At 40.2% G+C, this 25739-nt stretch overlaps 1 protein-coding gene across 2 annotated transcripts in view; it reads right to left on the bottom strand.

Moving 5' to 3' along the window:
- Positions 1–3926: 3926 nt before the first annotated feature.
- The window catches only part of srcin1b (SRC kinase signaling inhibitor 1b), an 87791-nt gene continuing 65978 nt past the window's right edge, over positions 3927–25739 (bottom strand). Inside the window, exons 12-18 of one of the 2 annotated variants that reach the window (XM_084741102.1) lie at positions 24468–24615; positions 23347–23671; positions 21655–21997; positions 21386–21528; positions 17345–17494; positions 13815–13952; positions 3927–4529 (exon numbers count right to left, since the gene is read on the bottom strand). In XM_084741102.1, the coding sequence (XP_084597228.1) occupies positions 4524–4529; positions 13815–13952; positions 17345–17494; positions 21386–21528; positions 21655–21997; positions 23347–23671; positions 24468–24615 (1253 nt within the window). In that variant the 3' untranslated portion in view covers positions 3927–4523. Of the gene's footprint in view, positions 4530–13799; positions 13953–17120; positions 17223–17344; positions 17495–21385; positions 21529–21654; positions 21998–23346; positions 23672–24467; positions 24616–25739 lie in introns of those variants that run through there. The other variant, XM_084741103.1, reaches the window with a different exon arrangement.

Here is a 25739-nt window from a genome sequence, read left to right as displayed (position 1 = left end):
GTGTCGCAAATTTGAACATAATCTGGAGTAAAATCAGCAAAAAATGGATGAAAGCTGGTTTGAATCACCTCCAGTTATGTGATTATTAGGAGTTGGTTAACTGAGATGAGCAGCAGGAGGTGATTCTGTCACTTCACTGCAGAAGAAGAGAGCGCAACTAAAAGAGTAAAACTGAAAAACAACAAAGAAAACAAGGTAAAAAAAAAAATAGACATTTCTGTCAGTTTTATTTGTTTCCATAAACCTTTTCTGTGATGCGATACTTGAGAATTCACACAGAAACACACTGATGAATTATTTCAGGCGACTGACAGATCGACACGTACAGCCATCGTGTATAAGAGGGTCACCTTTATTGTCACAAAAACACAACAGGAACGTACAAAAGCAGCAACCTTTTTAGTTTGGTTGATTTTTCTCACACGAAGCAGCAACTTTTACTTTCCATACACAAAGTTGCGTGTTGTTTTGCACGGTTTAGTTGGTCTTTAGTTATACTGACTTTGTAGTAGGTTATCATTCTTCTTCACGAGTCACAAACAACACTTACCCCACACAGCAAGCATCACTCTCAGACTGGAGGAACAGTATTTAGTTGATATACAATATCATTCAAATATCTTTCTCAATAGTTAGAATAATAAGTGTTTTTTTTTCTTTATTCTCACAGTAAAAGGGGCTTTATCGACCCATTTTGAACATAATACAAAAATCTATGTTACTGTACAATTTTTGTTTACTCTATCATACACTCACAGGTATACACAGAATTATTGACAAGAAAATGAGACCTCTGTTGACCCAGCGTGCAGATTTCCAGGAATGTATACAGTATGCATGCCATTTTGGATTTTTTTTTTCCCGTCTAAAAAAATTTCCACATAAAATCAATTTTTGTAATATATTATTTGGGTTTATATACATTTTTGAACATCCACAAATGGTTTGAACAATCACACATTCATCAAGAAACCATCACTAGAGTTTAAACTGTAGTCTGTGTCGTGTACGAACACTATCGGTTGGTTATAATAGAGGAAAAACGGCTATAAAATGGGGCGTCCTATCAGTGAGGTGATCGTTTCAGTGGAAGGAAGATTATCATGTGCTTTTTAGAAATGTGGTGGTACTTTAATACTGTTCAGTCCGTCACAACCGTCCGGAGTACCTCCCACCGCTGACTGGTCCTCGACAACAAAGTGTGGTCATGGTTTTGTTTCATGGTTAGCAAGAAAAAAAATAAAAAATCTTTAACACAGAAAAATAATAATTTACAGAATAAATGTGTTACATGCTTATGAATCCTCTTCTTCAAGTATAAAAATACAAAAAAAGCTTGATTATATAAAACATAGATGATACTTTTCTTTTTTACATGTTAATAAAGCGATTTCTCCAGAACAAAAACTAAATGATCATTTAATATACATACAATATATCTGTGAAGTGATTTAGGTTATATTCTAACGGCGTTAAACGTCTATTTTCGTGCTAGCTTTTAATGCTATTTCTGAGACTACTAATACATTCCATAAATGTATTAACTATATACTGAAACATCCGTTGGTAATTTAATTTCTGCCTGTGGTATAAATACACACTCGCAGTGTGAGATTAATATTTCCCTCCAGCAAAATGTCAAGCGGCACAGAGCCTGAGTGTGCAGGATTATTTTACTTGTCATTTTTGGACGTGTTTCACATCACAGTTTAATAATATTTCACCTCGAAAACCTTTTATTTATCTCGACTCTTCACAGTTCTGTGCTTTAAACCTTCCAACGTGTCACATCCAGGGTTTGATTTCATGTTTAAGACAAAGAAATATTAGAAAAACACACATGTTGCAGAAGAATTGAGAGGAAATACTGAGTGTGTCCCAGTTTCATACTTCATACTAATTTTAATCTTATATATTAACTGTTATAGTTTAGATTTTTTGCTGTTATTAAGCAGGAATGATTGTACAGAAAATTATTGATCCGTGTGAATCAAGCTGTTCTCTCACCATCATCTGCTCCAACAGATTTATACATGAAGATTAAACCAGTGTCTGTAAAGAGGCGTTACAGCCTGAAATACTGGATCAGGATTTGGTGAGTATGAGAGTCTGTTCATGGATCTGATATCACATCACGAATCAGCCCAGAAACGATTCTCCCAGCTTCCCAGCAGCATCAGTTTTTATCACACTACAATCAGACCAGTGCTCAGTCTCGTCTGATACGTAGAAGAAGAAGAAATAATGTATTGGAACATCTATAAAAGATCCGTGTACTTGTGATTAAAAGTGTGTCTGTGAGAAAAAAAAAAAAAAAAAAACCCTCATCCAATCAGAGTAAAGTGTCAAAGTCTGGCTAACTTAATAGGCTTTTGGCAAAAAAGTTGAACCTGCCTCAACTTTTGTCACAATGCAACGTCATCTGGCACCATGCTGCATCGGCCAATCAAATACATGCAAGAGAACGTTAATTTAGAACATATTTCTTCTGTTAAACTGTTAAGACAGTTGAGAAAATGACTGAAACATGATTTTAAGACTGGAAAGTGATTTAAATCACAGTTTCTGATAAACCTCTGAACTCTTAGATGTGTTACTCAAACTGGACTTCCTGGATCGGGTCACAGAGCCCCTAAACTTTATGGCCAGAGCACATTTTGGCACCGTAAATGTAAACTTATGTAAAAAACACGGAGAAGGTTTAGTAAAGCCAGACTTTAGTAGCCGCGACATATTAGTATCCAGTGACGAGATCTGAGTTCTGAACTAAAAGGTGTAAAATCATCGGGATATCTGTGGCACTGAAACGTTGTGTTGGCGTGTTGGTGACGGCTCACAGTCTCATGGAATATTTGGTGGCCACAGAGTCACTTTTTGTGGCCACAGGTCATAGTTAATGTCGAAACCTGATTGGTACCTGAAGCGAAATGCCTCCTGTTTCAGTTTAATCATCACTGAAAATGAAATCTCAGTGCCTCCAGTCTGAGTTGTCTTTATTTCATGGTGTTTCTCGTCTTTCTCTTCCTTCATTTCCTGTCAGATTTCTCCAATCAGTTCTCTGAAAAAAGGCATAAAATGCTTTCGAACAAAATAAAAAAAGGTCGGTAAAGTCTGAGAAAACAACCCCTGATGATTTTAGCAGCCGGTGTTTCAGACAGGAGAGTGCAGTTTGAAAGATGTAGGATTTTATCAGGCCTGAACTACACTGAAAGACGGAGTGAAGAGACGGCCATCATAGAGATAAATACGGGTATGAGGGTGTGTATTTTCTGTCTCAGTCTCTCCTGGAAGATGTTTCATCGTGTTGCACCTTTTTTCACATGAGAAGTGACAGAAAAAGGTTTTTATCAGGGATGTAAAAACAACTTTAGAGCTGAGAGAGAAGCTCCTTTCTCACCTCGGCACAGCTGACCAAACACAGCCTGAGGTACGTGTGAACGTCAGACTGTTGATTTCAGAAGGTCACAGAAAATGTCGGACACAGAACCTCCTTTACTCTGACTTTGGTTCGGTGCCGGTGGAGAAAGTCTCTGAAACTACTCAACTATCTGATGAGCTCATCTGAAAAATCACACCGGCTGCTTCATAAAAACTACAAAGTTGCATCATTCTTTTTAGAGCTGCAACGATTAATCAATTATGAAATGATTAGTAAATTAATCACCAACCATTTTGATAATTGATTAATCACTGAGCAATTTTTAAAGAAAAAAAGTCAAAATTTTCTTATTCCAGTTTCTTAAATGTGAAAATTTTTTGGTTTCTTTGCTCCTGTATGACAGTAAACTGAATATTTTTGGGTTGTCATCTTTGGCTTTGGGAAACTCTGACTGAGATTTTCTAATATTCTGTAGAGCAAACAACTAATCAATTAACCGAGAAGGTAACTAGCAGATAAATTATTTGCAGCCCCTACTTATTTAAAATTTTCCATCACGATTGTTGCATAATCAACTTCTTTGAGCATTATTAAGTAAAACCTGCTCTGAATTAGTGTGCAGTATGGAACTGGGACACAGATCTTGTGTTGGATTGTTAGATATGGTGGATGATGAATTTGCAACACAGATGTTAGAAGTGAAATCCCCACACTGCTTCGTACTGCAGGTCCAGAGCCGATGCAGCGACCTCTAAATACATAAATGTGTATTTAATGTGGAACAGAACTACAGTGAAGTAATTATCGGTGTGTTTACAACCTATTTGATCCCCTACTGTGATAATTTGGTGACCTCTAGCTGATAGTCGGGACAAATTGTACAAATGACAAAATCTCACGCCTTCAAGGTCTGAACCAGAATGATCCGAGTACTCGCTCCTCACGTATTTAGTCCAGCTGAGACCTGAGAAGCAGACAGAGGATGAAGGAAGCAAAGCGGAGGAGTGGGAGAGGAAGGAAAGGAAGGAAAGGAACACGGGCTCACAGACTAAAATGATGTGAGGAGAAGAAGCAGTGGAGGGAAACTGATTGGTGATTGGCCAGAAGGATGAGCAGCGTTTCTGCAGCCGTCAGTGACAAAACCTCAGCACTGCCCCAAAAAAAGCAAGCAGAGAGGGAAGATTTAAGAGCAAAAACAAGACGAAAACAAGAAGCAGTGACAGGGAGGGGGAAAAGAAAAAAAGACAAAAATCAAAATTTACAAACAGACAAAAATGTATTTCAAGTTTTTGTTAAATCTCACATCTGTGTGTCTGAAATGCTGCAAGGGTTTTCCTCCTCTGCTCTACCACTACTCTGCATTTCTAACTCCTTATTGGCCACCGGGGACGTCAGGTTTTGGTGCATCGTCCTCGTGAGAGAGAGGAGGAGAAGAAGAAGAAGAAGAAGAAGAAGAAGAGTGTGGCCGTCGCTGAGCTGCAACCAGGCAGAGATGATGCTGCTGTGATCACAGAGCAGCTCTGCTGTCAGAGCTGTGGGACAGAAAAATCTGTCCTGATTCAGCTCTTCTTCTTCTCCTCCTCCTCTGCAGGGAGGAAGGAAGGAGGAATGGAGGGAGGTGAAGGAGGGATGAAATCTATCTGACAGGGGAGGAGGGATCGTGTCAGGCACAAGAGGAGACAGCAGAGTGAGGAGAGGAGAAAGGACACATCTGATAGGAGGAGAGGAAAGAAAACAAGGAGGAGAGTAAACAAGAAGTTGGAGACAAGGAAACAGAGGAAAAACAAGGAGAGGATACAAGGAGAGGAAAGGAGAGGAAAGAGGAAGAGGAAACAGGATGGTGAGATAATAAGGGAAGAAAACAAGGAGACAAGACAAGAAAAAGAAACAAGAAGAGGATACAAGAAATGAAAGAATAAGAGAGACGGGGTAAAGAAGGAGACGAGATAAGGATGGATAAAGGTGAGGAAAGGAGATTTATGGAAAGGAAAAGGGGAGAGGAGATCAGGCAAGGAAAGGAGGTGGAACAAAATGAAACAAGGAGAAATGAGAGGAGAAGACAGAAAAGAGAGAAGAGGGAAGGAAACAGATGCAGAGAGGAAACAAGGAGAGGAGACAAGTCGGTAAAGGAGAGCAAAGACAAGGAGAGGACGCAAGAAGAGGAATTGTAAAAGGAACGAGGAAGAGGAGGGAGAAGAGATGTACAGAGATGTGGCAAGGAAAGGAAAAAAGGAAACGAGAGAAATGAGATTATAGGAAATGAGAAGAAATAAAACAAAATAAGGAAAGGAAAGGAAAGGAAAGGAAAGGAAAGGAAAGGAAAGGAAAGGAAAGGAAAGGAGGGTAAATGAAGGAGAGGAGCTGTAGGAAAAGGAGACAAGGTAGAGAGGAGTGTGTTTCTCTCTATTAGCCGAGGCTCTTGGGTGTTGCTAAGAAAACATTTCCTTCTATCTGACCTGATCTTTCTTTAAACACCAGCAGCAGCAGCAGCAGGAGTCTCTGAGGCTCCTTTATGCTTCGAATAAATAAACCAACTGGAAAAACAACCAGAACCGTCCGTCCCCTGGTCCCTCTCTGCTGCCAGTGCTAATGAACGGCTCTGTGCATTACTGAAACACACAGTTTCCCTCTGGTTACTCATCTTTGAGCCGCACACGGCTGCTGACGGTTTGTCCATCCAAGTGTTCAGCGAGCCAAAAGGGTCGTGAGGAGGACAAACAAGTTAGGTTGAGGAAGATTAATGACTGAAACTGTTTACTGCACCGGGCGTGTAGAGAAACGTTCACCACAGAGGGAACGTACGTCTGAGGAGTGAATCTGTACATGATGGATGGAGCTTCAGTCTGTCCTTGAGAGTAAAAACTGAATGAAAAACCTCAAGAAAAGTTAGAATAAAGGATAAAACTTGAGTCTTATTTTTGTAGTTATGATGACGTTGCTGAGGTTTGGGGAAAAAAAACTCCAATGAGGTAAAAAACATGAGCAGACAATCAGACATGTTGTAAACAGTGTTGGGCTTCAGGTACCAGGAATCACTGAAGCTGCACTAATCAATATTTTATTTTAACGATGGATCGAATGAGTAGGCATCCTGTGAAAGAGCTCACATGTAGAGATGAACTCGGCATGTTAGGGTCTTTTAGCTTGTTTTGGTTTCACGACCCACTTTCCCATGTCAAGTGCCTTCCTTTAAAAACCCAACTGGTTTCTGGCCTCTGTAGGGAGCTTCTGTTTCAGGTTCAGACTTATCATTCATTCTCGAAACAGAGCTTACATTTGGGGCACTCGGAACCATTTTTTCGCGTGGCGGCAGTTGATCCATACCTTATGTAAGCTGCATCATACTTGCAAATTCTACTTGGCTGGGAGGTCCTCTGATTTTTTGTCAGTGGGGCTGCTGGTCTGCTTGACAGGTCTGTTATTCTGAAGAGCGCTTCCATTTTTGTGGGTTTGTGGAGCAGAGCAGCTTCACGGCAGGTGAAAGGTGGCAGTTTTATGACATGATGAAAGATGTTCTGACTGGCAGGCCATTAGAGGTTACAGTTTATGTGATATTTACATAATAATAAATCTTGTATTATTATTATAATTCTGCTGAGGCACTCCTGAACAGAGGATCATGTTTTTGTTACATTATAAAGTTTGCATCTCCCCGTACGAGAGACATTGATTGGTTTGGCTGTCTGACGCTGACGTGTTGTCAGTTTGTCTTTTATCCCCCTCAAAATAACTGAAAAGTGTCAGAACTTCAGTGAGTTTTTGCAACTGACTCTTGAACCAAATGTTAATTTGTCATTTGTCTCCTCCTCTATTCACGTTTGACCTCTGCTCATTTTTGTTTGTTGTCATTGGCGTTTTTGTGTCGATGATAGCCAAACAGATCTTCGCATAATTGGTTCGCAACGCTGAACTACCCCCCCCCCCAAAATGTTTTCACACTAGAACCAGAGCAAACTGGGGTTGAACTTGATCTATATCAAAACCGTGTCCTTTGTTTAATCCAGGGGGAAACTTCACACCTGTACTTTTGTCTGGATCAAACTAGAAAATCAGAAAGTCCAGACCAGACGAGGTGTGAAAGAACCCAGAGTGTTTTTATGAACTTCTTGATGTACTGTGAAGACCCGTCGAAAATTAGCACTGTTCTGATGTCGCCGGGTAACTATAAACACCTGTGTGCGTGTGCACAGCCTTTGATGCTGCTTTAAGCACAGGTGCTAATGAATATCTTATTCAATCTTTTATCTCTTCACCGTCAATCATAATATATCATTTCATTGGAAAACTGTGTGCACAACCCCAGCACGTACGGTGGGTCAAAGTTGAAGAACTTGATCTTGAGTCATAATTTTGCATTTAATCTTAGTTTTTCTCTTCGAAATAAATTTGGCTAATTGGGAGGTTTGTTTACAACCTGTCTGATCATTCAGCTGCTCATGTTTCTTGACCCGCCTGGCCTCTAATTTGGTTGCTGCAATAATATTATTACTGATAGAAACATTGGCTATAACTACAAAAATAACACCCAAGTTGTGATAAACTGTAATTATCCTCTAAAGTAAAGACTCCGCGGGACAATAATGCTTCTGTACGAGGAACAAGATCAAAGGAAAAATCAGTTTTGTCTCACAGCGCCTGGATGAAGATGATTCTGTGCAGACTGGTGAGGATTAACAGCCGACTGTAATGCCTGAAGAAAAGACTGACTGAATGAAACACACTTAAAAAGCCTTTCACGTCTTCTGAATGCTCATATTGTCTGTAACTGTGTTGGAAGAGGGTGTACGAGGAGGAAGAATCCCAGCTTGACAACAGCTTACGTTCAACAATGAAAGAGAACAGTTTGTGGTGACAAGGTGCTGCCTGGTGCCTCAGGGGGACACCGGTACATCTGTGGTTCTCTCAGTGCTCTCAGGAACAAAAGGACGAGCAGACAGGTGCACCACCCAGGCTTGAAAACGGATTAGAAAGTGCACCGCCTCTTTTTATGCAGCAGAGCAGCAACTTTTCCATCAAACTCGGAAAGAAACCGTGGGTGTTTTGCCACGGAATCAAAAAAATTAAGGTCAACAAAAAGAGGGAAATTCTGAGATAATATTTGGTCATTTTGTTTTGGCAGCTCTCGTACATTGATGCTGTGGTTCAGAGCTTTGTTCAGACTGCAGGCAGTTTGTTTCTCAAATCAGATTGTAAAGACAGACTGTTCTTTGCAAATGATCAGATCGGATTTGTGTGTCCAGACGTCATCAACCTATCTGCGCAGGTAACTACGTCAGTAACTACGTACACTGGAGACGCCCTCCACATAATCACACTCTCAAGTCCGTGTAGAGACGTAACCCTCCAAAGTGCCAGCAGACAATTTATTTCAGTGTCTGTCCACAGATTGTTCCTGCGGTATCTCTCTCACGAGAGCAGGAGGTCGAACAATAAAAAACTCTATGTCCCAGGATTTGGCTGGTTAACCAGAAGATGGACTCAACAAATGAGGACAAGAAGGACGTCTGACATCTGAACCTAATTTTCAGTTGTTGTTACTGACAAAGATGCAAAAGTGCAAAAGTATTAATATACAACAGACACAAATCTGGCACCTCTGGGTTGAGATGACGCAGCTACTCCATGCCTCTGGAAGGATAGAAGACACAAAATCAATGGAGCTGTAATATTCTGCGGGGGTGAATTGTCTGAGTGTTTGTGCTTGTGGGTGGTGATGGTCAGACATTTAGCGGGAGTGGGATTAAGAGAACAGTCCTGCACAGGGCTCGACTCCAGAAAGCTCTGCTAGTAGCAGCATCGATTCTGTTCAGCAGCTCTGATGTACTCCTGTTACTCTGAATTTGATGTTGTATGTTGCGTTGCAAGTAACACAAAAGACACTCTGAAATCAGATTCGAGTGTCCAGAGCGTCTGGACTGAGACACATCTTTAAAAACATGACCGGAATCACAATTTTAAATCGCCTCCAAATGTGGCTTGGATCTGATTTGCAAGAATTGCATTTTATGTGTCCGGGCGTGTAGAGGAACGTTTGGGGAACGTATGTCTGAAGAGTGAATCTGTACATGATGGATGCAGCTTCAATCTGTCCGTGAGAGAAAAAACTGCTTAAAAACCTCAGGATAAAAAATACAGGATAAAACTGTTTTTGTAGTTTTGGGCATCACTTCTATCAGTTTTGTACTGAGCTCACATGTAGAGATGAACTTTAGGGACTTTTAGCTTGTTTTGGTTTCACGACCATGTGAAGCTCCTTGCCACCAAATAGTATCAATGTTCTCCTTTAAAAACCCAAATGCAACTGGTTTTTGGCCTCTGTAGGGAGTTTTTGTTTCATGTTTAGACTTATGACTCATTCTCGAAACGATTTAGTGAGAAACTTGACTATTTTGAGTTTATCAAAGTTTATCAAAATAGTCCCATGATTCCCATGACTCAGCAGGTGTGATCATTGTCCAGTTTATTGTAGGACCTTCCTCTTTCTTCATCACACTGGTGGAAATGAGCTTCCATGTGATAAAATCTGAACATGGCAAAATAAAAAACACTAGATTTTTGCTGGCAGTCTGAACAAGGCCGAACAGCCTCTGGTTAACAAACATTTTAAAATCCAAATCCGTTGATTTGCCGGAGGCGAGCGCACACAGCACACCACTTCTGTTGATCCTCAAACAAGCATCATGTTTCCTGCCTCCTTCACCCACAACAGAAAAGATTAAAAAATAAACTAACAGTAAAGTGACTGAGACGGCAGCAGTTAAACTTTTGTTGCCCCCGATGTGTGCGACTGTTTCACTGTGTTGTTATTCTTTACTTAACTGTTATAAACGGGGCTTCATTTCACCCACGAGCCACAACACTGTATGACAGAGAGGCGTCTTTATCTACTGATGCTGAAACAAATAATTACACACATCATCTGTCTCCATTTTCTACAGATAATTTTCATATTGAGGAGGAAATGATGTCTTTGTTTTCAACATTAACACCATGTTTGATGATATAATCTCAAGCCATGAGCTCACTCCTGATCTGAAAGTGGAATTTATGCACAAAGAAAACATTATTTGACCGTTTGCTTTCAGGCTCTTTGGGTGCTGAATTTTTAAAAAGCAATAAAAGGGAAATGAGTTGATATTCAGACCGGCGCAAGATACAACCGGCCCTGAATACTAATCCTCGAGGTCTCTGTGCAGAGCGAAGCGCCACACTCGCCCAGATGGCACCGCCGTGTCAAGTGGAGGTCAGCCATGTTAGCAATGTGCTAATTGCTGTTACGGCTAATGGAAGCTATTGTCAAAGACACTGTCCTTTCTGGGGAGTCATAACCTGATACATAAAAGTCTCTAAATACGTCTGGACTCCTGTGGATGAGCTGCTTTTAGAGGGTGTTTGGCAAAGATAAACTGTAAATAAATGTATAAATGAGGTCCTGCATGTTTAATGGGTAAAGTCATGAATTAATCAGAGTGAATTCCTGAAACTGCCGCAGATGCAGTAACAGAGACGATGAGTCTCGGTGAACTCGTGGATTGTGGAGCAGTTAAGTTGCTGCCTGGCTGGATGTGTTAACATTTTCTCTGTGTGGGTATTTTCTGAAAGCTCCGTGGCAGAGGAGGATGGGTCAAGGCTGCTCCACTCAGCAGGTCGGGGGCAGCTCGGAGCGTCTGCAGGAGCAGATAAGACGAGTGGAGCTTCACATCTAAAAGGCTTCAGAGTTCAACGGCCAAGTACCGACTTTAACCTCCCGTTCACACATACAGACTCAGACATCTCTCATTCCGGCCTCTCATGAGCCTGAAGCCTGTTCATTTACATATTCAGCCCCGACTGGACTCTGCTGTCGCTATACTGGTGCAGGAGGGAGTACTGCTTTACCTGAGCCACGTCTTTTCATGCAACATTTTCTTATTTACTGTCACAGTAGTTTGTTAAAGTTAGATTTAATGGAGACGCTGCTGACAGTTTTGTTTGAAGTACTTGAAGCTGAAGTAGAAAACACCTGTTCCATGTGGAATAATGCCTCCAATGCAGAGGCGTAGAAATGAGAGCAACCGTTTTTCTCCAAGAGGACGTTTGCATAAAGTGAACCTTTTTCAGCTTCCACATGTCGCTGCTGGGCGACTTTACAGTTTCAGAATCGAGGTGGTCTGTCGCGTCTCCTGTGTTTGAGTCTGTATGTGAGGATGAAGGATTGGAAGCAAAGAAATTCCAGGATAATTCAAATTTTACATGAAACTAAATACCTAATTATGAAATTCATCCACTGAATACTTTGAATAATTTGACTCTGACATCCATCTTTATGGATTTATGTTATTTGAATTTTACTCTTTGTCAGACCTGCCAACACTCCTGTTTTAATGTTCCATCCAGGAAATTCCCACCATTTGCACGGCCCTCAAACTTTACTACAAATAATCTTCATGCACAGATATATATGTTTTGTATATATGTATGACATCACCCGAGTTGCCACATCATCTATGAAACACGATCCAAACACTGCAATTACAATCCATCTGTCATCATAACATATGAACACACGACCCAATTCAAAGGGCGTGTACTCAGCTGCTCTCTGCTCTCATTGGCTCAGATAAATTGAAGTCGTTGTTAGCTTTTGTCAAAGTGTCCTCCTAAATATTTTAAAACCTAGATGTTGGCAGGTATGCTCTTTGTAATTCATCAAAAGTCATTTCAAGTTTTGCAATTTAAAAAATGTTTGTGAATTATTTCTCTTGTGAGTCATGTGACTGACAGAATGTAACCTGATAGGACAGATGTCCGATCGCCTGTTAGCCGAGTAGTTAAGTCAAATTTTTCATTTTGTTTTTGAAAATTTTGTGTTTGAATTTCGCAAACAATCAATTAATAGATTTTTTACTTGTGAAAAGTGAATATAGTTTTACTGAAGTAGAAATCTGTAATATATTTAATTAATTATAAAATCATGAAATGTCCACAATGTGTCATCAGAGATCAAGGAAACTACAGCAGCAGTGTTCCCCTTTGAAATTTTCATTCAGGACTAGAATGACTGTTTGTCTTTCACATTAATGAGAGAAAAATTAATGTCCAATGTTTGTTAAACGAGTTAGTTAGTTTATGAGTCGTAAAAAATCACTAATAGGCGCTGATGCTCATAAACGTTAAATTGGGCAAAATGTTAATGGAGTCTGGCGAGCAGTGAGATTGTCAATGGAGTCAAACTCCATCGTGTGTATTTTCAGAGCAGTGTTTTTTTCTTCTAAAAATGCTTTCCCACGTGACCTGATGAAGGATTCTGCATGATGACGCTGCTACATATAAACCCCCTGCGCTGAGGGAAGGAAGGTCATCAGTGCTGTAACCTGTAATGTTTGAGTGGGAGTTTCCATCTGAAAGACCTGGAAGAGAACGCAGCTGGAGTCGCCCTTTAAAGCTCAATAAAATCAAATTTATCAATTGCACAACTTGAAATGACCTTTGTGAAATTTCCAAGAGGGTTATTTCAACAACATAAATTCAGTAGCATTAAATTTCATAATTAGGTGTAAAGTTGCTGATATGATTTAAATCCTTGCAGCTTTTTTCAGTTCCTTATATATTTTATTTTTCCTCTGCTGCTCAGTTTTCTGTCACAAAGCCCCCCTTTTCTTCTTTAAGAAATATATTTATTGCACACTTTAAACTGAAAAGAATGTCTTACAAAAACAGCTTTTTCTGGTAACCTTAGAACTCGTGCCTCTCTCGCGTCATCTTGCATAATAAGTCGTAGCATTAGAGCTGTTGAAAGGCAATTCTGAGTAAACTAGCTTAATGGATTGGCCTTTTGGCTGGAACGTGGACCTTTCAGGCTGTTCATTACCAGCCACACCAGTGTACTGAGATACTGTGCGACTGCTGCAGCACTACCTTGAGATTTAAAGGATGGGTGATACAAAAAGAGCAGCATGTGGTAATTATTGGATGAATAGAGTGAGAGATGAGGATTCGGTGAGAGAATGCATGGTTGGATCATGGTGGAAACATCATCGCTTCGACCTTGAGATATGAAATCATTCCGTGGCTTTACTGAAGATTATGTCGCCCAATGGAGGCAAAGGATGTATCTGAATAAGATGTATTGTAATAAAGCTAGTGTAATCAGTCACGAGCACCACCAAGACCTTCCCCAGGAAATCAAAACATCGACATACTCGTACGACAAAAACTTGATCTCTAAGCAAGCTAGGTTAGATCCAGTAACTCAAAACACACATCAAGAACTGGTAAAAATCAGGGTTTCTGTAGATACTTCCCCCTCTGGTGTTTGTGTAATCTCATATTGTCTGCTGGTAGGGCCTATACAGTTTTTCTCATCACGCAGAAGTCGGAGGGGGGAAACTTCCTTTGAAGTGACAGCAGAGAGGCAGACGAAGCGTCAGAGGTGGAGGGTTTAGAAGTGGAATACCTGCTGCTGGCCCTGGACTTTGGGGAAGTCCTCTTTCTGCTTGCGGGTTTTGGGCCTCTCTAGGCTGCCCTGTTGGAGGTGTTTGAGCCGGGCGGCGACGGTGGGGCCCTTCACCGGCCCCGGAGAGTTACTGCTGTTCTGTGGGAGCCAAGAGAAAATACATGTTGTTGAAACTGACAATCTCACATCATCATTCATGCCATAAACGCACGCTACAAAGCCAAAAGTATGTGGACACGCAAAAATACAACGATTGTTCAGCATCTCCTTAATAAACCATGGGCATCAGTCTGCAGCTCTAATAGCCTCCACTCCTCTGGTTTTAGTCTTTCCACCAGCTGTTGAACTTGACTGCAGGGACTTGCTCCCATTCAGACACGAGAACATTAATGAGGTCCAAGGTCTGGCTCACAGTGTTCCAGTTCATCCCAAAGGTGCTGGATGAGGTTGAGGTCAGAGCTCTGTGCAGGCAGGCCAGCAACGTTCTTCCACACCAAACTGGGTAAATCATTTTTTTTAATGGCGCTATCTTTGTGCACAGTGACACAAAAAAAACACAACAATGACACAATGATTGCTGATATTTTTGGCCACTTAATGCATCTTTCAACTGGCTTTTGCACAGATATAGTACATATATAGTCACGTAATTTCACAGAAGTTAAACATTTTCACATTTCAATGTGCACATTTAACTTTGAAAATCTGCTGCCACACATTATGTCATCTATATAAATCTATATACAGAATGAAAAATGGGAAGACGCTCTCATATGTGGAAAAATCTAAGGACAACGTGGACACAAAGACAGTAGAAATGCATACAACACCCTCTTCCCAAGCTTTGTTTATGTTTGTTTTCCCCTTTCTTTTGTAAAATATGTTTATTTGTATAAAAAAATAAATACAGACTGGTGTCTGAAGTTATTTTGCTCCTGAAATGTGATGTTCTCTCCTCAAAGGGAGTCACATGATCAACCTCGTGGCTTTTTGAAGCTGTTTTTACTGTTTTTCCCTCTGCCTTTTTTATTTATTATTTTCTTTTACTGTGCATATAAACAAATAAAAACAAAGTAAAGAAATGTTACAGTCCCAGACGTGTCCAGTTTTGGTTTTTAACCTTGAATGGATTAGTAAACAGCGTGCAGACTGACAATGAAAATGTTTTGCTGTGGGAAACATTCTTTAAATGAGTAACATTAGAAAGAGACTTTCATTCTGCTGACATTAATCACTTTTGGCACGAAGTTTAAACACAGCACGGTGCCCTAAACGCCTTCAGTGAATAAAAACAGGATCTGAATTTAAAACACCTGCCTGTGAGAAAATAGATTCTTTCAGAGAAACATGTCTGTCTGCAGCTCTGAACCTGAAATCCCCTCCCTCACCTTCCCTCCCCCTCCCTCCCCCTCGCTGTCCTTTATTTTGACAGCTACCTGCTCAGCGCCGTTTGCGCCATAATTCCAACAAAAACAAGAGCTCTTTGCTCGGCTAAATGTGTCACCGGAGCTGTCGAGAAGTGCACTCGCTGCTCACAGTCTGCGAGGAAGAAGAACTAAATACATCATCCGCTTCAATCAATGACTCACTGCACATCACACCATCAATTACAAGGTTTATGTTTTACACGTTAAAGCTGTGGTTAACTGAGAGGATGAAACACACATGAAGATCACAGGAAGCTCTAACAGGCAGCAGGAAGCTGAAGTCAGCAGAGGAAACGTTAACAAGGTTAGAAAGAGAAGTTCAGCTCAGCATCTGCAACTCAAACCACACGGTACCCCAAGTGATACAATATAAAGACATGATATTTATGTTTTAGTTTCTTCTGGAATTTTACTAGAATTTGGGACTAAAAGTAGTATTTCAGGATTTAGGAGTGACGAGTTTACCATGATGTTTATTGCATGAAAATGTGATTTCCCTGATGCATTATAAAAAAAACCTGATACTGATATCAATATTTGGCAGCTTAAAAAAAAGGTTTGAAAAGAACAACAATAACATCCTACTGTTGATGTACAGCCTTTAATTTTTTGTGAAAAAGATGAGAGGGACATTTTATTATGTCTTTTACTTTATCTTTTTGTCAGCTGGACTATCCGTGTAATAGGGACAACGTTTCTAAACGAGTTCAAACCTTGTCTGGCATTTCTGCACTACAAAAAAATAGATAAGTATCTTATGACATATATCCACATATTTACCAGTATTTATAAGCTATACAATCCAATCCATTTATAGTATTTAACAATTTCAGTTCTCTCTAATAAACCTCTGATTGAAATGAAATTGAGCGCTTTTTCTGTTGGGCTTATATCCAGAGAAAAATAATTATGGTCAAAATTAACGAGTATTTATAGACCTCAGCTTGCTGTACGCCAAAAAATGTATTGCACAGTTATGGAAAAATATTTACAGACATAGCTTTGTTTAATGGAGGAGACAGATGCTATCAAACCTCCATTAGAGAGGATATCTGACATATTAAAGGATAAACAGCACATATTTAAGAACAGATAAAGATCCTTCATCAAATTTAGATTCAACAGATGATCAAGATGACTAATTTCTGTGGACGATACAGTTTACAATCTTTTAGAACTTTTATTTATTTGTTATATTTTGTTGTTTTATTCCAATTTATATAGATTACCTTCTGTTAAACTAGGAGGAGCTACTCTGTTTTGAGTTTGTTTTGTTTTTGTTTCTAAGAGCTGTAATGATTACTTGATTGGCTGTTAACTATTGAACTGATGATCGATTGATTGTTAGAAAACCTTCTGGAATCTGAGTGTTTGCTGGTTACTTCCTTCCCCTCTGACAGCAGGCTGGACGTCTTTGAGTTGTGAACAGGGGACATCTGAGGACATTATCTCAGGCTTTGAAAGAGACTGATATTTTTAAGCAATTTTTTCACAGTGTATATAAAAATCTGTATTTGATGTTGTTTAAATTTAAATAAAAATATTGTGGGAAAAAAAGGAAGTACAGGTTAAAATCAGACTTGCTTCGTATGTTTCTTAGTTTGAAAACAGATTCTGAAACGTGTTCTTTCTTCTCTCACAGAAACTTTTTACACAAACGCTGCAGCAGATGAATGTGTAAATCCATCTGACTCAGTTTTTGTATTTTCACTTGGACGTGGACTCTGAACCGTGTGGACACTCAGTGTATTAGTGGTTATAAAGTTTTGAGTAAAGTAGAGAATTAAAAAAAAAAAAAGTTTTCCAGTAGAGGTCAGTCAGAGGAAGTAGAAGCACAGTCCACAGGCGTGGCAGACGGAGAGGGCTGCTGGAGGTTTACCTTTCTGCCCAAGGACCCAAAGGTGCAGGGAGGGGTGGGCGTGGCCTTTGGCAGGGTGCTGCATTGTTTATTACAATCTTTTACAGGTGTTCTCTGAAATATCTTTGATCCGTGGGGTGGTTGTATGAAAGAGTGTGGCAGAAACATGTTATCACAGCGACATGAGCAACACAAATCAATACAAACATCAAACCTCTGTGGAACTGATAAATCAATGACTGTACCTCGAGCTCAGCAATAATCTTCTCTTCGTCGTCCTCGTCTTGAATGGCTGATGCTGCGATCACAGGCGGGGTGGAGGCGGGTCGAGGGGTGTCAGACGGGGTCCGCCTCAGCTTAACAAGAGTCTTAGGCATGTCGCAATCCTCCTCCATCTTAAAGGAAAGATTAAGATGTCAAATAAACTCCTGGTTATTAATTATAAAGTGTATGAGAGTGGCTTATAGATGAAAAGCTTTCAATAAATCTGGATAAAACTGAGTCAATCCTGTTTGGATCTAAGAAGAAGCTGTCAAGAACAAATACGATGAAAGGCTCTTGTAATGGAGCTGAAATTGTTTCTCAGATGAGTGTCTCATATTTAGGAATAATATTGGAACAGTCACTCTCCTGCCAATCTATCACTACTAAAATACCACCTACTACCAAGTTCCTGTTTCACAGAACGAGGCTTTTTGACTTTTCTGTTAAGGAACTTCGTGTCATCAGTGACACTGTCATTTTGATTATACATGATCTGCTTGGTACAGTGGCTTGACAGATAAACTTAGGAACAAACTGCGGGTGATCCAAAATAATATGAGAACCATCACACAGGAAGTTGAGATGCACTAATAATCAAACCGTTCCAGTGCCTGGTTTACATTAAAGCTGTTTTACTATGTGACTTCAAGTTAAACTACAATCCTAGAGGACACTTCATTATGTTTTGTCCACTACACTTGCTTCCTAGAGGGCAGTGAATTATGTTTGTCCACTGGAACCCTAAAGGGCCTTTTATTATTTTATCATGTTTTGTCTTCTAGAAAGGCAAAAAATAAATATATAATATATCCTTTGGCTACTTTTTGGGAGTAGTTGATCACTATTAAAATGGAGTAGGATGCATCATATGTACAATATTATCAGTGGGTATTCTCCTCAGTACTGAGCTATAATACCAACCATGAAAATAATACAGCTCTTATGTCAACAGAAAAATGTTTAAAGTAGCTTCCACTGTGGTGCAAACTCCTTTTCAAGGATCCTCAGGACCAGCTGACAGTCTATTGTAGAGTTTTCATGTACCGGAGTGTATCTGGTTTACCAACAATGGTGCAACAGCAACAACAAACAGCCTAATGAGTGTAGTGTGGAGGAGTATCGACAGTAAAGGTCACAGGACAGTGGACTGACTTGTTGTTTCCAGACGAGCCAGGAGTAATAAGAGGAGCTTATTTTAACAGACAGAAAATGCTTCTTCAACACCAAAGCCAAGGTTGGAGGTGGATGATCAATATGAATACACAAATTTCTACTTATCTAACAACCCTGGAACGCTCAGTTTGTTCTGGTTGAAATTCACCCTGCACACAAATCTCCCTTCATCCTGGGGGATTTTTTTTGTCTCTTGAAATAAAAAGTTTCCTGGGAGAAAATCCTCTAAATGTTTCACCTGTAAGTCTCTAGATGACGCCTTGATTCAGTTTTTAATTTTAGTTTTCAATTCAGTTTAGTTTCAAATAGCTTCCAGAGAGGGTTTGCTTAGTTCAGTTTCATTTTTAAAAATGTTTTCTTTTAGTTAAGATTAGTTTCAGTGTTAGTTAGTAGTTTTTAATATAATATGGTGAGGATTTGTCAGAGACAAGATTTACAACAGATGAAGAAGTGCCTCATCATTTGTTGGTAAATTTGACCAAATTGACAACCGAATAAAACTTTTCCAGCATATCTTTTATTTTTTTAGTTAGTTTTGTAAGACCACAATATCTTTCCAGTTAGTTCTCATTCTTTTCTAAAGTCTAGTTTTTATTTTTATTTCAGATAACTAAAAGTTTTTTTTCTCAACTAGTTTTAGTTTTCAGTTTAGTTTTAGTTAACTGTTTCGGCAGTAGAGCATTTTGCCCACCTGATTATGTTGACTTGCTCAGATTTTGTTGATTTTCCTTGTTTTTTGTGTTTCTAACATGGATAGAGTCTTTTATTTTGAAAATCAACTGTATTCTCCATGTTGTTTCTGTGTCTGACTTCCTGCACGTTCGATCTGCTCTGCGTAGTTTGATGCAGCATCAGTCACAAACTGACTCGGCGAGTACTTGAAGCGGAGCGGAGCGGTGAGCCACTTCAGTGATGCTCTGCGGTGTTTCTGGTGAGATCATAAGTCTTTTCTAGGATGGTCACACTCAGCTGTGGCAGCCTCAGCACAGCCGTAACAAAAAACAGCCGTGTCTGCTGGAACCAAGCAGTAATAGTCAACTCCTGTCAATTTGTTAAGATGTCAACATGTGTCCACTACATGGAGCTGATTGTTCCTCTGTGACCAAACTTAGATATCAGCATTTAAAAAACCTGGTTTAATGTCAGTTGTTGAGCTCCCTCTGTCTATAACATAATAAAAAACTGGCAGTTATTCAGAACATTTCCCAAACTTTAACCTGCACTTTTGTGTGAATTAACTGCCAAACAATCTAATCTAATAAGGAACTGCTTTGTTTAATCATAAAGGGCGGAAAACCCTGAGGAAGGTTTTCAGCACCTTGTTGAATCAACGCCTCGATGAATTCAGTTCAGTCTGGAGACAAAAGTGAATTCAGCTCGGCAGGTTTCTCCGCAGAGAGATCAGGGAAGCTTTAGAGCTGCAGCAGCTTGTTCGTGCCTGAAAACCAAACCTAAAACTGCCCCCAGCCAACAGGAATCTCTCTCTGTTTTACATGTGAGAGCAGGTTTCTTAATATGTGAGTCAGAATCCAGCTTGTCTCACAGAATCCCCACATACAACACCGCTGAGATTTCAAGATGAGGCTGCGTATCTTAGACACGCAGATGCTCACCTCACTGAAATCCTTACAATGGAGTCTGTAATACTTTAGATCAGATGATGCAGGAAAAAAAATATTTCTGTTGCATTTTAAAAATGTATCTGCATTCATATGCAGACATCTGTTTTTAGAGATTAAACAACAAAGTCTCAAGTTGCAAATCAGACTGTAAACAATGACCAGCACACAGAGACCTAGAGACATGAGGAAGTCCTGACACAGACATCTGCTGGCTGCTGGATTCAGAGATCGGCTGCTACGTGACTCAAATCGTTATGAGTCTTATCCCAGTTTTGATCATATTCAGGGTCAGGGTCCAAAATTAGTACCCAGCACTCGCCAAATGCAAATGCAAGAGGTCAGACACCATTGATGAATTGCTGAAACAGACCTACTTCACTACAAACTCTCATTACTGCAACAGAGAGGTGGATTAAATACGTTTTATTTAGATGGGCTCTGCAGACGACATGGCGGCATGTAACGTATGACAGTCAATCACAATTCTTTAAGTAGCCCTCGCTGTTTAATGACTTTATCTAGCTAGCTGACAGAGGTGGGAGTAGATCAACCTCAAAAATAAAAATAAAGAGCATGGTGGAAGTACGGTTAAAAGAAAATGTACCATGGAGCGGAGCTTCAGGGACGAGGAGGTGAGGAGAGTTTTTAATGTCATCTTATCTTATGCAGTTTTACGGCTGATTAAAAATATTTTGGCAGATTAAGCAGCAAGTTTATCGCTGACCTTGTTCAGGATATAATGTTTGCATGCAAATAAGTGAACACTTTGCTTTATTTGACTGCATTTATTTATTTGTACTGTGCATTTCAGCCAACCTGTACTCTTATTTCTTATACTTCTGCATCCTAACACATTAATTATATCCCACATCTTCAGCATTACTGTTTTTTTTATGTTGTTTATGTGTAACATTATTGTATTGTTTGTACAATCTGCTTTTTCTATATATTGTTGTCTATGTAAGGGATAATGCACAGTGAACAGGTTAACATTATTGTGAAATGAATCCAAACAGGATGATGCAGGAAGTCTTGAATCATCCTCAAGGGTAGAACTTAATGACCTTAGAATACCATAACTGACCAATCAGAATCGAGTATTTAATAAAGCCACGTAATAATGTAGAGTAATGCAATTTTTTTTACATACTTACTATTTCTGTTTCTATGTTTATAATCTCTCTGTGCTCATATATATACTTCCTCCTCCTCGACTGGCTGGCTCACCTTCAGATTCTTGTTGGTGACAATGACCTCTCCAGTGCGGTTGGTGGTGAGGCCGTGTGCTGACGGGAAGCTTCGGCGAGGTGGAGGTGGGGGCGGAGACTTGGAGGGTTTCTCTGTACGATACCTGGCCACGTTTAGATCCACTGCGAACAGAAGATGATGTTTCAGAACTTTAAACACCCGTAAAACCTTGTTTTAACACAACTTCATCACAAGGTAAATACACAGGATTTGTTGCACAGATGGTCGTAAACAAAGACACGACTCACCCGACCCTCGCTGTGACCCCGCCCCCTCCATACTGTTCAGCTTCTGAGCGGCCAGCTGCACTTTGCCAGGCTGCTGCTCCCCGCTGGGTGTGGTGGTCGAGGTGGTGGTGGCGGTGGTTCCAGTGGTCCCAGCTGCAGGAGAAGTGACCGTGGTGGAGGTTATTGGGATGGTGATCTGGGGCTTCGGGGGCACCGCCGGCTTGTTGATGTGCCTGGCAGCGAAGTCCAGGTCTGGGATGGCCTTCATCAGCTCAGCCTGGGTCTCTTCCAGCAAGCGATTGATGTCCTGAGCACTGAACTGGGTCAAGCTGGCACGCTTCTCCTCCCAGTCCCGCTCTGCCGCCTGACACATATACAGATATAGACAGATGATGAGCTGCAGCGTGCAGAGTGCTGAAGGCCGAGCTGCAAAAACATAATTAAGACACATTCATGCTCTGTGTTTTCTAATATCACTGACTGCTGCTGCTGCTGCGTGCACAGAGTCTAAATAAGAAATTTAAACACCTTTAGATGCAATTTCAAATGTAAATAGACATTTGCCATCTGGCTCATTATGGAGTCATTATGAAGAGCCACAAAAAGAATAAACCTGTACAAGCATATAAACATTTTCATTTATTTTCACATCTATTTATTCATTTATTTCTCCATATATGTTTGAAACAGATTGATTTAATTTTGTAATAAGTTTCTGTATATAGAAAAAATCTTATTTTTTTCATATACTGTCATTTATGAATTTATGACATTTACTGACAACTCATCCTGCCCAAAGATTGACAGCTTGGTCCATTAAAAAGCAAAAGCTTTAAGAAGAAGCATGAGGAAAAATGAAGGGATAAAAATAAATGAAATAACATAATATGATATGATCAAATATATAGATATGTACAGAAATAAATGAATGCAAAAATTAAAAAAAAATGCATATAATTGCCTTTCATATTTTGTATTTTTCTTTATATTTATATTAAATTTTTTTTAATACTGTCATTTATTTCTATCTATATTTCCATCATTTCTGGAGGAATTTATTGACGGCACTAAGGCCAAACGCCAGGACAGGAAGGTCGCCAGATAAAACAAAGAGTTAAAGTCCAAAGAAATAATGTGATGTCAATAATATGAGAGGTTAAGGTTAAAGTTTTTTTTTGTTTTTTTTAACCCTTAATACATTCAAAGGTCAGTGTATATAATGACATACTAAATAGTGTGCCAGATAATAACTCATTATTTTGATGAAGTTTCCATAGAAACCGTGCGTGAACAACAGATGTTGAGAGATGAAGAAGTTTATAACACGCTGACGCTCTCATTTGCCTCTCGTTCTGACTCGAAAGCAAACCTTAAAACTTTTCATTTCATGTTGACCAATCAGAAGCTCAACAAAAGACGCTGGTGTCTAAAAACTGTACTGAAAGGAAAGAGGCACAGGAGAAAGTGGTGAAATCAGCTGGAGCAGTATGTCTGTGCAGATAATTTTTTGAAAGGCATAAGGTCAAACAGCTGCCATGAAATTTCTGCCTTAATTTCCACATTTAATTTCTTATTCTTTTACAGATTCATCTTTTTCATTGCGCTCCTGACTCCATACATCCTGACATCATAATGAGAAAGAAGTTCATTTACTGTTAGATTGTGCACAGCTGCATGATCCAACAAAGAAGAAAGAAATTAGCAGCTGATTACCAGTCTGACTTCAGCCGACACGGACTTGTCACCAGGACGCCGACTCGGCAGCTCATCGAGGACCCGGTTTCTGAAGCCCATAGAAGGCTGGATGTCCTGCTCGGGGCCTGAGGTGTCCGCCTCGCCGGCCGACACGGGCATCCAGTTGGCCAGGCCTGCGCTGGTGCTCAGGTCGGTGAGGCTGAGAGGGGGACTGTTAAGGATGTCCAGGTCAGAGCCGCGACTCACGTCCTCTGTTCTCTTCTGTGATTGGCTGGAGAGGTCTTCAGGGCTCTTCCACACACCCTCTGTGACTTGTCTGTACATATAGGAGGGATACAAGAGACTACAATACACACAGGACCACCACCACGGAGGTCCTAGACTGTGTTAGAGAAACAAATCTGAAAACTGTAAAAAAAATAAAACATAAAATACACAAAAATGATGCTTTGTCACATTAAAAAGACTCATCAGAGCTGGAACTGACAGTTTCAGAAGTAGAGAGAAGAGACAGGAGATGAGAAGATGTGGAACAACAAATGTCTTCAGCTGGACTCAAACTGGGGACACTTAATGGTCATTGCTTCAAACTCCTCTCAGCCACATTATTTCAATTAATTGATTATTCTGATTAAAGCGTTTAGTCTTTCCAAAATGTTAAATAACATTGAACAATGGACATCACAAGATGATGAGATCCCAAGGTAACATCAAAACATCATCACCAGAGCAAACTGGTGCACTTAAGAATATTTGTTTGAACATTTTATGGACCAAACAACTAATCAATTCATCGAGAATATAATCATATCAAATAATTGTTAGTTGCAGCCCTAAATACACTGTCTTAGTCTACAAAGGCAAGACTGACAATATTTTTTGACAGTTAATTAGTAAGTGTATTAGAATACATTTTTAAAGTAACCCTCTTAACCCTGAAAACAAACTTCAATACAATACTGATCTCTGTTATTCAGTGTTTAAGACTTTTGGTATCAATCTCCTACTGACCCTCTAACAACTCAGCTCACAGAAAATCACAATAAAAACGTCTGTAAGAGGATTAAATGTGAGCTGACCTGGTCAATAAGAAATTAAGGTGTTATCTGAGCAAACTGAGGAGATTTTGACATGCATACCTGCGGAGCGTGCTGAGCGCATCCGTCATGGTGTTGCAGCGCTTCAGCAGGGCGTCCAGGCGGTGCGGCTCCTCTTTCAGGAACTTGACCGCCTCCACCTCCACCCTCAGCACCACTCGCATCTTACTCTGCAGACTGGGGAACTGGTCTGCATGGGGGGGGGGATAAAGAGGATGAGAATGATAGGCAGGGAAAGACAGATGGATGAAGAGAAAATGTGGCGCGTCAGAGGGATGTGTTGAGATAATGATGTGTGGAAGGATGGAGTGGGGGAGGTAAAGAGGGAGGGAGGGGAGATTACAGGAAAGGGAAGACAGGATGCTGTTCCTGTCGCAGCTATATGAGGCTGCTGGATTTTCCTGTCATATCCAGAAGGAGGATTCAGTGGAGGTCGGCCAAATGAGAGGGAAGGACACGCTGGACGTGTCTGTGCTCGTCTGTGGGTGTGTGTGTGGACGATTCACTGCCAGGATCTGAAACGTTGGACGCTCAGCTGTTCCAAAAACTGTCCACCTGCCAGTCAAATCCTGAATCAAAGCACGGTCATGCATTTGTAGGCACTACCTGCACTAGTGATGGTCAGTCTACACATTATGATAATGACGCCCCCCGGAGCTTTAGAATTACTCATGAATATTCAAGACGGAGAGACGAGGTACACGGGTCAGAGCAGCAGGACAAGAGGCTAAACCAGGAACTTCATGAATATCAATTAAAGTCTGAGAAGATTCATAAATATTCATCTGTGACTTTGTGTAACATCAACGTGACACACACGTAGTATTATGGCAATACGAGTACTTGAACTGTGACTTGAAACTGCAACCACAGTACTGCTTTTAGGCAGAATCATGAGCAGAACTGTTTTTCTTTTAGTTTTGGGGCATTTAAGTGTTTGCGGTGATGTCAGTAAATATTTACGCTGTCATACAGTTGCACTCCGACCTCTCATGTCTCACCACTGAGCAGAGAACTTCAAGCTTGGCCAAGTTGTTCAGCTGCTCTCTGAACTCAAACATTTCTATTCCACCAAACAGTTTAATGTAACAACACACACAACCACAACACTAAACTGTCTGGTCACGATTACGCTGTGGTTACCATGCTGCTAAGACCCATAATAAATTAAAATAATTTACCCCTTAAAAAAAAAAAAAAAAAATTAACCTTTAAAAATAATATGCAGGGGTATTTATTGGTATGCAGATGACAGATTGAATTAAGTGTGATGTATAACTCTGTGCTTGTTTTTAAATATTGTGCTTTGCTTCA

Source organism: Lutjanus erythropterus, chromosome 17, assembly GCF_056507025.1.
Source record: "Lutjanus erythropterus isolate fLutEry1 chromosome 17, fLutEry1.hap2, whole genome shotgun sequence".
In the NCBI taxonomy this organism is placed as follows: Eukaryota; Metazoa; Chordata; class Actinopteri; order Lutjaniformes; family Lutjanidae; genus Lutjanus; species Lutjanus erythropterus.
This window is presented reverse-complemented; position numbering and strand designations above follow the sequence as displayed.